General features: G+C 39.4%; 2 protein-coding genes across 14 annotated transcripts; both read right to left on the reverse strand.

Moving 5' to 3' along the window:
• Positions 1–1449: 1449 nt before the first annotated feature.
• On the reverse strand, positions 1450–8111 carry LOC107840753 (putative late blight resistance protein homolog R1A-10). 13 transcript variants are annotated; one of them, XR_007044649.1, is made up of 6 exons: positions 7329–8111; positions 5667–6793; positions 4047–5525; positions 3213–3449; positions 2176–2505; positions 1450–2052 (listed from the first exon to the last, which is right to left on the reverse strand). XR_007044649.1 is itself a non-coding variant. In XM_047396643.1 (6 exons), exons 2-6 carry the CDS (start codon positions 6747–6749, stop codon positions 2398–2400), a joined length of 2550 nt encoding a protein of 849 aa, XP_047252599.1. In that variant the 5' UTR covers positions 6750–6793; positions 7350–8110; the 3' UTR covers positions 2104–2397. The 13 variants fall into 13 exon arrangements, 10 of the variants coding, with proteins under 10 accessions (XP_047252599.1, XP_047252598.1, XP_047252595.1 ...); XR_007044650.1 differs by having other exon boundaries at positions 4047–4933; positions 5291–6793; positions 7329–8109; XM_047396643.1 differs by lacking the exon at positions 1450–2052 and having other exon boundaries at positions 2104–2505; positions 4047–4933; positions 5291–5525; positions 7350–8110.
• A 1001-nt stretch (positions 8112–9112) lies between these two features.
• LOC107841791 (pyruvate dehydrogenase E1 component subunit alpha-3, chloroplastic) lies at positions 9113–13240 on the reverse strand. The gene is made up of 3 exons (XM_016685640.2): positions 12859–13240; positions 10595–11375; positions 9113–9583 (listed from the first exon to the last, which is right to left on the reverse strand). The coding sequence occupies exons 1-3, from the start codon at positions 13132–13134 to the stop codon at positions 9306–9308; spliced, it is 1335 nt and encodes a 444-aa protein (XP_016541126.2). The 5' UTR covers positions 13135–13240; the 3' UTR covers positions 9113–9305.
• Between the last annotated feature and the right edge of the window lie 885 nt (positions 13241–14125).

The following is a 14125-nucleotide window of genomic DNA, read 5'->3' on the forward strand; positions in this document are numbered from 1 at the left end:
TTTTGGGTGTTAAATACACCCAAAACAGCCACAAATCGTGAAGAACAAGATGACAACAAGAACACAAATTTTCGGATTCAACAAGACACAAAAACAGTCCACTACAAACAATAACAAGATTACAAAAATAAAAGGATAGATAGTGAGATATAGATTTGTTACAAGACTTAGGAACAAAGTGTGATTCAAACACTAAACCCCTAATTAATGTAACAACAACACCACACTCTTACGGTGACCGCCAAGGGAATCGCTTACTTCAAGATCCACCGTTTCCAAGCAAAGAACAATATTGGCTTTTCCAAGCCCTATACTAAGGATGACTTTTCCAAGCCCTAACTAAGAACTATACTAAGGTGTTGCACTCTCCAAAGAGAGAATAAGTCTTACAAATGTTCATCATTCATTAACTAAAGAGAAATGACCTAAAATAGACTATATATAGTATATTACAAAATAAAGATAAAATGACTCCAATGCCCTTAATGAGGTGGGTGGCAATGGATTGTCATTAGGCTAAAAGACCAAAATGACCTTGAGGCTAAGTGACCAAAATGACCTTAATAAAGGGTCCAAAATCGTGAACCATCAAATGTGGTCCAAACCCGTGAGTCCTCTAGTCTTCAAGGCTCCAAGCAATCTTCCACACACGGATTTGTTTGATGGCATGCTCAAAATAGCCCCTACAAGTATGATCCTGTGCCCTCCATGGGACCAAAGCTTGATTCTTCACGTAGTGACTTTGAATAATATCATCGAAAGCTAAGGCGGTCATTTCACTTGTATCAAACGTGCTGTCTGGACCGAGCTGTACACAGGCCGGCCCAGCTGTTAGACAAGTATAGTTTCACTTGTTTCTGCAAGACTTTCATCAAAAGGTTTTCCGATTATACATAAAGATGCATTTGATAAAGAACACAACGAACATATTAAAGTTCCCACTTGACTTCTTTTAACTTTATTAAAAGGAGATTAGTGATCAATATCACACCCTAAAAGAGTCCACTGACCCAACTTTGCTAATCTCTCAAATAAACAAAATACAAATACAAATACAAAGACCAAAGTACTCTCTTTTCTTTTAAATTTTTCAAAAAGATGGAAGGCTCATAGGGAAAAGGAGAAAGATTTGTCATCTCCCGAGCATCTTTAATCATCCATTCACCTAACTCTTTAGGATTGATTCCATCTATATGGCGCCATAGTTCTTAACTAGTACCAAATAATTGAAATCTCAGTTCCCCGGATGAATAATTTTTTCCAGAAAAACGAACACGGAATGATTCAAATTGATGTGAAGACATATTCTTGAATAGTTGTAAAAACTAGAAATACTATGACTGAGATCAAAGTCCTAGGTGTTAAGGACTAATTGTTGACAAACGGTCAACAAAACCATAAGAAAATGTTGAAAGGAACCACAGATAGACTCTATGAAACAAGACATACTATGCCAAATTTCTGTCGAATGCCTCTCAATATTGAGGGTCTTGTCATTAAATAGAAAGTATTCAAATATTACATTCCTAAAGATCCGTCGTTCCTATCACTAAAGATCAGCTATTCTATCCCTCTAAATCCGCTATGTTATCTCACCAATACAGCTATTCTATCACAATATATATTCTCTCTGGTTGCTAAATCAAATCTTGACAATTACACTTATATACAGCAATACATAGTTACATTAACTTGTACAATATTCACTATTAGTTCATGATCTGTGAGCTGTCCATCATGCTAACGATGCTCTGGTAAATAACATCGTGAAAAGAGAAATGACTTAGATATCACACCTTTCGCACAATTTTGCCGTCTGTTACTTCCTTTGTGAAGTTTTCAGTAAGTTGGTGCAATTTCTCTAGTGACACTGGAGTTAGTCTTTCGTCCTTCGCAGGGTAGATTGAAGACTCCAAGAAAAGCAAACAATGTTACAAATAGTCATAAATTGTTACGTATCTCAGAATCAGTTGTGAAATTTCTGGAAAGCTGCTTCAATAGGACTCTGAAGGCATCTTTTCACTCGATTGTTGCAATATGTATTCACGCGTCCTATTTATGAGATAGGTAAGAACACGTGACCATCAGTACTGTGCTGTGTAGTGGTATTTCAAAGTTTTTGTATAATAGCAAAGTAAATTTGTACATATAATGAGAGGTTTTCAATCTCCTTACTTGATGATACAGATATCCAGTTCTAACCTACCAACTGAAATGCATTTTCCAAAGAATTTGTACATACAAAATGATGATGGTGACTGGTAATCGGGGGAAAATATCAGTGTTATTATCACCAGACGGCATCTTTCTTGTTTCTGGGAGTGACAGTCGCCTGGGCTTCGTTGAAACTGCTTCAACGAACCCTTCTGAAGTCAAGTTCAATGCACTGGTTCCTAATTATGAACCCCATGTATGTTCACCAACAAAAATTGGGTGATCAAACTTGCAACTTGAGCCAAAATTGCAGGTCCCATATCTGGAATAGAACATACACAACGGTTGTCCCTGCAGAACAAAAGAAAAAAAATCTTTTCAGCTTGCCACGTTTCCACATTGCCAAAGAGATTTTGGAGAGAAAAGAAGGAAAAAATAACTGATCTTTAGCCCATTTCAACTTATTTTTCCCCCTACATTTCTCCTGGTGTTCAGAAGACACACCTAGTAAAGTGTCTAACTGGTCACTAACTGAGTTTGAGTCTCTTATCTTACAAAACGTATCAAATTTAAGTGGCTATACGGGTGTTTGAGCCTTACTTATTTTTTTGAAGAACACTCGATCTCATGGACTATAAGTCCATCTTCTGTGTTGAAAAATAATGAAGACACCATCTCTTTGAACACTCGTTATCCGAAAAGCATTTGTTCGTATCAAACACAAAACTACGAGGATGGGGGTGGGGGGTTGGGGGTGGGGGGGGGGGGACGGGGGGGGGGGGTAGTGTGTTGTTGTGAGAGTGGGACTTAGGAGGAGAAAATACCACTTCTTTTTGCTACTTTCATTAATGAAGTCATTTTCCTTATTTTCAAAGAATTTGTTTTTCCAAAATTTCTAACCAACCGAGCCTGAGAAAATGGGAAAATATTTTACCAAGCACGTCAAGCATGAGAAACAAAACCATTAAAACTGACACAAGTGTGGAAGCTTTAAACAGCAAACTCATCACTAGACTGATACCAAAACGAACTAGCAAATAGCAACAAGTTCAACTCACAGGATGTAAAGGAAGTTCAATGGGACTTAGCAGACAATCAGCAGGAAGAACGGGCCTCGTAGGGACCCCAACAGAACATCCTTGAATGTCCAGTTGAATATTCCTTGCTGAATTAAATGCACTGGTTTCTAATAATGAACCCAATGGAGGCTGAACCGTCATTGGGTGATCAAACTTGCAACTTGAGCCAAATTTGCAGATCCCATATCTGCAATAGAATATGCACAATGGTTGTCCCTGCAAAACAAATCCAACAAAAGAAAAGAAATCTTTTCAGCTCGCCACGTTTCCACATGACCAAAGAGGTTTTTGGAGAGAAAAGCAGGAAAAGATGACTGATCTTTAGCCCATTTCAACTTATTTTTTCCCCTACATTTCTCCTGGTGTTCAAAAGACACACCTCGTCAAGTGTCTATCTGGTCGCTAACTGAGTTTGAATGTCTATCTTAGAAAACATATCAACGAAGACACCATCTCTTCGAACACTCATTATCCTAAAAGCATTTGTTCATATCAAACACAAAATTATGAGGATGGGGTTGGGGTGGGTTGTTTTGACGGTCAGACTTGGGAGGAGAAAGTACCACTTCTTTTCCCTACTTTTATTAACGAAGTCATTTTCCTTGTTTTCAAAGAACGTGTTTTCCTAAAGAAAATATTTTCCAAAATTTTTAACCAGCTGAACCTGAGAAAATGGGAAAACATTTTACCAAGCACGTCAAGCATGAGAAACAAATACACTAACACTGACACAAGTGTGGAAGCTTTAAACAGAAAACTCATCACTAGACTGATGCCAAAACGAACTAGCAAATAACAAGAAGTTCAACTCACAGGGCGTAAAGGAAGTCCAATGGGACTTAGCAGACAATCAGCAGGAGGAACGGGCCTCGTATGGACCTCAAAAGAACATCCATAGTTATCTTGAATGTCCTGTTGAATCTGCCTTGCGGAATTCCCAACAGATTCTTGACAGTAGCTTATGTCTATAAGAGCAAGTGTGGTTATATCTACAAAGTCATGAGGGATTGAGTCCAAATTCCAGCAACTATAAAGGAATAATCGTTCAAGGCATGGAAAGTGATCGCTATTGGCTCTCCAGTACCGAATTCCCAAATAGTTAAGTTGCAAGAACTTCAAGCGAGGAAAACCTTCATCAGCTACTTCCCACTCAACGCCCTCGCAGGCATTATATGATAGTTTAAGGGACTCGAGTTTGGGAATTTTACCAACAATGCTCAAATCCTTCCATGGGAGGAAGAATTGTCCGCTAAGAGCTAAACTCTTAAGGTTTTGTGGAAAAGCATCTGAAGGAGGTAGGAGCAAAAGCGGAACATCATCTGCAGGATATGACCGCAGAAGATATTGTGGAGGAGAACCTGAAGGAGTAGTGCTCTCCAGAAAGCAAGAATAATTTTGAGCATTAACAAGAAATTCCAATTCCTCGATCTGATCTAACATGCTAAAATCATACATATCCTTGCAACTACTAAAGTCTTCTGGGACGCCACGTACTCCCAACTTCTTTAAATTGGGAAATAGTCTAAAGAAAGACCCAGTACAATACCGAGGATTCAATCCAGAGAAACATTGCAAATTTTTCAAAACCAGACTTTTCTCTGTAGGCTCATGACTCCGCAAGTAGTTCCAATCCAAATGGAGGTGCCTCAACTGCGGCATCGTCAAAATTTCCAATGGTAACATGATTGGATATTGCAAACCTACACCAGATAGGTTAAGTATAAAAGTTTGCAGATAAAATAAGCATGATATAGATGTAGGAATGTCTATTATAATTGGGGAAATCTCTCGATACTGCTCAAAGGAAGAAGAAAGGCTCAAAGATAGGTGTCTCAAGTGAATGAGATGAAGCATTTCACTGGGAAAAGTTATACAGCTACGGAAAGCAAGATGTAGTACTCTGACTAGCTTGAAAGGAAACTCTGTCACACGACATTGGAATCTACCAAAGCATATAAAGGAATATGCCTCACTATTATGACACCTAACAAATTCTTCCACGTTATGGATACTGATCCGACCTCGACTCTTGGAGGAACACGGCATGGACTGCTTACATGGATTTTGTTCACTCTTTCCTCTGAGATCATTCACAAAATTCATGTTTTGAGCTTCTCTCAAGCAGAATTCACGGGTCACATCATGCATTCCACAACTCTCAATTTTTCCAAATCTCGAATATTCGCAGGTGGAAATTAAACTTCTATCTATAAGTTGGTTTAGACATGTTTCTGCCACCTCTTCTATGCATTTCATCTCTTCTACCTTCAAAAATCCCTCTGCAACCCATAACTGCACAACTTTATCTACAAATATCAGTTGATCTTCTGAGAAAATTGCAAAATATAAAAAGCATGGTTTTAGGTGAGAAGGCAAGTAATGGTAACTCAAAGCCAGCACCTTCATGCATTGGACATCAACATCTGTGCTTACCGTTGAACTTACATTACTGGCAACAATTTGCCAGTCACCCAATGATTTGCCTATTTTGGAAAGAAGCCCACCGATCACAACAATTGATAGAGGCAATCCTCCGCATTTAAATGCAATTTGTTTCCCAAGCTGTCCAAATTCATGGGGAAAAGAGTCTTTCGCAAAGACCTTTTCATACAATAAACTCCAACTTTCATCAAAATTCATGAGGCGCATGTGATACGGAGGCTTACCTGAGTTAGCATATTCAGTCACTTCCACATTCCGAGTAGTCAAGATTATTCGGCTTCCATTATTACAGTCTGGGAAACATAGTTTGATATCATCCCAAGCTTCTGTAGTCCATATGTCATCAATGACTACCAAGTATCTCTTTCTCTTAAGAAGCTTTTGCAGTCGATCTCTTAGTTCATCATCAGGTTCAGCACTTGTCGTAGAAAGAAGGGCTAGGAGTATATTTCTCACGCAATGCTCTTGCGAAACAGTAGCTTTTGCAAGAATGTCAAAGTGAGACATGATGTGCGGATGGCAGTAGAGTTTTGTCGCCAAAGTTGTCTTGCCAATGCCTCCCATACCTACAATTGAGACAACTTCTAGTTCCCTTTCTCCTCTAGTAAGTTGATCTAGCATCATCTCGAATTCAGTTTCATAGCCAACCATCATATTCTGGGGCTGCTCTACAGCATGTTCAGATAAACCGGCAAGAGAGTACGGTTGTACTTTTAGATCTTTCATGCTGTACGATGTTGCCATCCACTGTTTCATGGTGGAATCAATGCATTCTAGTGCTTGTTCCAAGAGGAAAAAGAGCTCCCACATAGATCTGCTTCTTTCCTCCACATTTTGTGCTAAAAAAACTTTACTTGATTCCAAGTCACTCATATCCTCTGCACTGTATGCTAGTTCTGTGATTTCAGCTTCCAAGCTTGTTAATGCCTCGACATCGGCTGTTGCTTTCCATGGTTTCTCAAGAATAGCTCTCAAACGTTCGAGCTTTTCATAAAACAGTTGCAAATCACATGCAGTAAGCTCCATTGATTGGTGTATGGTTCTCATAAGACAAGTAATTGCAGCATAAGCCATATCTCTTACTTTCTTACTTATGCATGTGACAGAAAATAGGGAGTCTGCACAGAGAAGAAGGCAGAATATATCAATATGAAAAAAAAACGAATTAAAAGAAGAAGAAAAACAGAAGGTGCAAAGTTCTTTCAATGATACGTCGGGGCAATCTCCGGTGAATAAGTATAGTGTGACCTCGGGGCATTCCCCGATGAATAAGTACATTTTTTCAATGCGAGAAAACAAACCATTCAACAAAACCACAAATTCTAAACTTTGCCTACCCAACCTACGTTTGCCTATCGATTTAATGGCCTAATGGTTCAACAATATTCATACTTAAACCAAATTAAACCAAAATCAATGAATCTTAATCCATCCAAATTCTCCCTTTTTATCAATTTCTCAATCCCACCCCGAGTTCCCTTTTAACATCAAATTTCCACAATTCACAATTAACAATTTTAACCATTCACCATCAATATAATATAACATCCATCATTCACATTACGCACAAAATAAGAGAAAAATCGAAACGATATCAATCAATCACACGAAAAACCAAGAATTTACTAAGAATATAAGATTAGAGAGATGGACCTTAAATTGAGTGTATCGCACTTTTGATTTCAAACCGAGCAGCTGACCGGAGCTCACGAACTGGACCTCATCGGAACCTCAAATCGGAATCTGTGAATCCGAAATAGTCAACCCAAATTCGATTAGTACCTAAACCCCGATCATTTTTTTCGATCTGTTTTGGCGCTGGATTGACTGATTGCGTCGTTTCCCGACGAGAATCGAAGAGAACGGAGCTGCTCTTGTTTTCCAGCGGATATAGGTCGATTACAGCGAGGATCTGTCGCCGGTTTTAATGGGTTTTACGGCGCCTCTCCGATCACTGTTCCGCAAATCCCGATTTCACTCTGTTTTTGCTACTCTGTTTTCTTCATCTTCCTCTCCCTAAATCAACCCCCAATTTCTTGTTTTCCGATCACCGCCGGCCCCTACTGCGTGCGTGTGTGTGAGGAACGTTTGTGTATTGCCTTCTGTGTGGTGAATTGTAAAAAGAATGGAAGATGATGGATCGTGGTGTGCGTTGTTACTGTGAGAAAAATACAAAAATGGAGCTCCTGTGTCTCCCCCTCTCTACTGTGATGGTCTCTCCTCTTTTTGATCGATCGAATCCCCCCGTGGTATATGTGAGATATGTGCTGTATATATGAGAATTTGTTTTTGCCCTCAAATTAATGACCTCCGTGTGCACAAATTGACACTTAAACTTGTATAAAGTTGAACAAGTACGACTCACACGTCCTACGCCTCTCTACTGTGATGGTCTCTCCTCTTTTTGATCGATCGAATCCCCCCGTGGTATATGTGAGATATGTGCTGTATATATGAGAATTTGTTTTTGCCCTCAAATTAATGACCTCTGTGTGCACAAATTGACACTTAAACTTGTATAAAGTTAAACAAGTACGACTCACACGTCCTACGTGGCGTAATACATGTAAGATGTCATGTAGGACAAGAATTGGTCACATAAGATGCCACATAGGACATATGTGTCTACCACGGTTCCAAAAAAAACTTGATCGTGGTAGTAAAATATTGTTATTGATGATGTCTATTGACTGCATATATGTATGAGGATTGTGGTGTCTCCACACTGCACTAAAGTTCCTAATTCACACAAGGTGATGGATAAACAGTCATCCAATATCAGGCCATCCGGCACCTTCCGCTTCTCAAGAAAGGTGTTAAAGATGTTAAAGATCTAGCAAGAGCGGTCGGGGTGTGGCCTAGAAGTTAATGAATCATGTGAAAACAATGGGAGACCATAGTAAAGGCAAAATCCATTAGATGATCTTTTTCCCATCTTGGTGGCAGAGTTTTCCGGTCGGAGAGTGGGACTTACGGACACATGAACAGAAACAGGAACCTTTGTGGCTTTATAAGAACCTATTTTCTAAGAATCTTGACGTGCCTACAACCCTCACAAGGTCCATGAGGGCTTATTAAGTAAGAGGCACCACAGGCTGCAACTCAATGGGTTAGCTATAGCTGATGGAAGGCAGCAGGTACCCGGTGAAATAATCGAGGAGTGACGATTAGTAGAAGATGGCATTTCTGCTATAGTACTGTCTATGAGTTCTTTAATGTAAACGATATTAACCAAACCACAAAAATAGCTATCAAACTGTGTAACAGTTTCGAAAGATTATTATAACCATACAATTTGGTTTTCAAACTTTTCGGAATAGTAAGAAGCCGAAAGAAACTAAACAAATGGTAAAGACAGAATGCCCGGAAACTAGATATTCACAAGCAATGGATGTGCAAAAGAAGAAAGCAAGGCCTTTCAGATTTTGTTGTTCATGATATGGTACAGCTCGAAAACAATGTGAAAAGTAAAAACGACAACAAAACTCCAACCTAAATTGAAATAATAAAGTACCTTCGTACCGAACTTTCTAATACGAAGGTCACCAAGACCTTTGTAGAAGTGCTTGGTAATCACCAGTTCAGTAGTTGAAAACCTGATATCGTTGATTACTGAATGCGCCTTGAGAGCTAGACATCGGCAGTGCCTTCGGTGAACTTGGGATCCTCACATCTGTACCTTCCATCAGGCCCGATTCCAAATCCCTTTGGATCAGCAAACACATTCTCTAGTAGCTGGCTACGAACAGGATGAGGACTTTCATCGGCAAACTCAACAGCGTCTTCAACCAGTTCATCAATCTTCTTATCGATGGCCTTCAACTCTGCTTCATTTGCCAGATTGTTCTCAAACATGTACTTCTTCAAGGCACTGATAGGATCTCGTGCAGCATAATGGTTCTTTTCAGCTGCCAAGACGAACAGATTAAGGTAAAATAAGAGAAATCATTCGCTAATAACTTACAACAATAAGCTCACATTGCTTAACCATTACAATTTCCATAGTCTTCAACCAATTTGTCACTTTCCGATAGATCAAAATGCAGATCTCATGCAGTTCACTACTTCTTACTACAAACAGCACAACAATAACAAACTCAACTCCAAACTAGTTGGTTTTTTTTTACTGCATGCAACAGTATTCAGAAAGTACGGCAATTGAATCATCGTAAAAGCACATTGACATCCAGTATAGTTCAAAAAGGTTCAATTTTGTAATACTCAGCAATTCAACTAACATTCAGCTTTTTTTTATTATTTACCGATCTTTGTGGCCATTAATTCATAGAATCCTACTTCTATTCTATCAGTAACAAACCTCATGCACTGTCACAAACATGGACTATTCTATATACTATTCATGTTCGTACTCCTATTCTAACAGTAACAAACCTCATGCACTGTCACAAAAAAGGACTGCAACGGTACTTTTGTGACCGAGATATTAAGTTCTCAAAAATTATTGACGTATACTAATATGCTAAGAAAGCTCAATCTAGTATAGAATGTACAGTGGCTGGGAGCACACCACCAGGAAAAGAGTCAAAAGTGTAGTGAAATCACATTTAACCAAGTATTCGGTCAAGCTACCTGAGTTTTATGAGATAAGACTAATAGCATGTAAATGGTATGTAACGGATGGTAATTCAACAAGTTGAAGATATACGCTACATCCAAAGTTTGGTACTACTAATTACAGTAGCAGCATTACTAAAGAGAAATAAAGCTGACCGGATTAGGGAAATATAAAATAATAAGTAAAGCAGAAAATAAAATAACTATACAGATAAACAGAAGGCGATTGTAATCTAAGTTGCGTGGAATGCCGGATTCTCCAAAAATACACTACTTTAGGTGTACCCGACACGCACATGTTGACATTTTTGAAGAGTCCAAGCAACACAGATTGTAATTCTCACCGGGGTCACGAAGCTCATCTGGATCGGCCAAAGAGTGCCCTCTAAATCGGTAAGTCTCACACTCAACCAGAGTGGGACCATCACCTCTCCTAGCTCTGGCAACAGCTTCCTTTGCTACCTCCCTCACTTTCAACACATCCATGCCGTCAACGTGAACCCCAGGCATCCCGAAGGCAGGACCTTTCTTCCAAATTTCGGGATCAGAAGTAGCCCTCAAGTGAGACATGCCAATAGCCCACAGATTGTTCTCAACAACAAAGATAATCGGCAATTTCCACAGTGCAGCCATATTCAAACACTCGAAGAACTGCCCGTTGTTGCTAGTTCCATCACCAAAGAATGCCATAGTTACGTGATCACAATCTGCTTCTTTCAGGACCTCCTTTCTATACTTGATACTGAAAGCGGCACCTGTTGCTACGGGGATACTCTCACCAATGAAAGCAAAACCACCAAGAACGTTGTGCTCTTTAGAGAATATGTGCATGGAGCCACCTTGACCTCTGCAACAGCCAGTGGACTTCCCAAAGAGCTCACTCATCACTTGACGTGCTGGAACCCCTTTGCTCAATGCATGGACGTGATCACGATAAACTCCAACCAGAAAATCCTCCTTCTTCAATAGTTTAATGAACCCAGTAGAGACTGCTTCTTGTCCATTGTACAAATGCACAAAACCATACATCTTTCCTCGGTAATACATTTGGGCACACATGTCCTCAAAGGCTCGTCCCAGTACCATGTCCTCATACAACTCCAACCCTTCGTCTTTGGTAATTAACTACATTGTGTTATGAAATCAAATAGGAATAAGCAATATGATAAGCAAAAGTAAAACAAGATGAACACACACAGATTTACATTGAAACCCTTGACGGGAAAAACCACGGGCAGAGGATGAGAAATTTACTATATCTGAGATGAATACAAGGAGGAGCCAAAGTTCTCAATAACACACGAGAACCGTCATGTTAAAACCAACCCTCCAAGTTGCACTTATATAATAAGTGCGTATAAGAAAACTCTAAGTTCGAAAACAAGGAGCCAAAGTTCTCAATAACACACGAGAACCGTCATGTTAAAACCAACCCTCCAAGTTGCACTTATATAATAAGTGCGTATAAGAAAACTCTAAGTCCGAAAAACATATAGGTCCCGATCCCTATGCTAATGTCAAGAATGGACCTTGGGCCTAACTCAACCTCAAAAGCTAGCTCAAGAGGTGAGGATTACCCAAGTCCATATGAGTAAACTACCAGTTCATTCCCCAACCAATGCGGGACTTTTTACCCACTCTAATACCCCCGTCACATCCAAGTCCAATTGGCACTGGCGCGTGGACCGGGAGCCCAAAACGGGGATGGACCTGGACCTGTGGGTTATGACCCCCCAAAAAACCTCAAACATGGGTCGCACCGCGATCTTTTCAGGGCCGGATCGACAAAATTCGGGTCACAAACTCTAACACATGGAAAATACACTCAAATGTTTGAATTAAAATTATAGTCATTCTCAGTGAAGTTAATTAACACAAACAAATACAAAAAGTAACTAATCGCAGTATCTCAGTCCAGATTTATTGATAATGTTATTACAATTTTTCTTTGACCACAACTTTTGGAACGTTTTGATATTTTTATTACTGTAACGATATGGCACGTGGGCGTAACTCAACCCCAAAAAGTAGCTCTTGAAATGATGATTGCCTTAAGCAAACCACCGGTCCATTTTCAGACAAATGTAGGACTCTAACCCACTTGAACACCCCCTTCACGCCTAGGCCCGGCTAGAGTGTGGACCGTAAACCCAAACAGGTATGGATGTGGCAAAAGATATGTCATGTGCGCCTAACTCAACCCGAAAGCTAGCGCTGAGGAGAGGATCAATAGAGTTTTATTATTTTTTTCTGATACTACCCTCGGTATTAAACCACCACGTAAAGTAATAGTAGTCATGTGCGCCTAACTCAACCCCGAAAGCTAGCGCTAAGGAGAGGATCAATAGAGTGTTATTATTTTTTTCTCATACTACCCTCGGTATTAAACCACCACGTAAAGTAATAGTAGTCACGTGCGCCTAACTCAACTCCAAAAGCTAGCCCTGAGGAGAGGATCAATAGAGTGTTATTATTTTTTTCTCATACTACCCTCGGTATTAAATCACCACGTAAAGTAATAGTATTCAAATTTAGAGTTCCAACGCATCAATAATAAGGTTAGTTTAGTAAAATACACCTCTAAGTAAAGCTTTCTTAACGGACGTACCACGTTATCAAGGGGCCAAGTAATATGACACAGATTAGAAAGTGATGAGTCTGCATTACAGCTCTTGTCCTTGACAACCTCAGAAACAACAAGAACATCTTTAGATCTCCGTTTCGAGTTCGGAGACAAAAAGGGTGTCTTCATATACAGTTTCTTTGTTGATCCAAGAAAACAGGAGCTCATTCCAAGCTGATTACCATAAAGTGTGTTGTTGTTGTTGTTAAGGGGTTGCAAGATTCTTGTAGCAGAAGAAAAAGTGGAAGCTGAAGTAGCCATTGTTGAGAGAAACTTTGATGGATTTTTGATGAAGAAGAAGAAGAATAAGAAGAGGAAGTGATGATATATTAAGGAGGAAGTGAAGAAGGTGGAGAAAACAAGAAAAAGGAAATGAAAATAAAAGTTTTTGGTTGGAATAACTGTCAAAAGGAAAGAAATGGAGGGGAAGTTGGCCTATGACTTTTGGTTTGATAAAATTTTTTGAATAAAGCATCTGGTAACCCCGAACTATGATCGAATTTGTCATGATATACTCCAACTGCACGAGGATCTTATTACCTCTGAACTATGATCGAATTTGTCATGATACACTCCAACTTCACGAGTGTCCTATTACTTTCAAAGTATGATTGAATTTGTCACGATATACTCAAACTTCACGAGGTCCTATTACTTACGAACTATGAACGAATTTGTCACGATGCACTCCAACTTCACGAGGTCTTATTACCTCTGAACTATGATCGAATTTATCATGATGCACTCCAACTTCACGAGGGTCCTATAACTTACGACCTATGATCGAATTTATCACGATACACTTCAACTTCACGAGGGTCTTATTACTTCCGAACTATGATTGAATTTGTCATGATATACTTCAACTTCATGAGGGCCCTATTACTTTTGAACTATGATCGAATTTGTCATGGTACACTGCAACTTTATGAGGGTCATATTACCTCCGGACTATGATAGAATTGGTCACTATATACTTCAACTTCATGAGGATTCTATTACTTCCGAACTATGATTGAATTTGTCACGATATACTTCAACTTTACGAGGGTTCTATTACTTCCGAACTATGATCGAATTTGTCACGGTATACTTCAACTTTACGAGGGTCCTATCAACTCCGGACTGTGATCGAATTTGTCACGATACACTCCAACTTCACGAGGGTCCTATTAATTACGAACTATGACCGAATTTGTCATGATACACTCCAACTTCACGAGGGTTCGATTACCGCTGAACTAAATTTTAG

Source organism: Capsicum annuum, chromosome 9, assembly GCF_002878395.1.
Source record: "Capsicum annuum cultivar UCD-10X-F1 chromosome 9, UCD10Xv1.1, whole genome shotgun sequence".
NCBI classification, from domain to species: domain Eukaryota; kingdom Viridiplantae; phylum Streptophyta; class Magnoliopsida; order Solanales; family Solanaceae; genus Capsicum; species Capsicum annuum.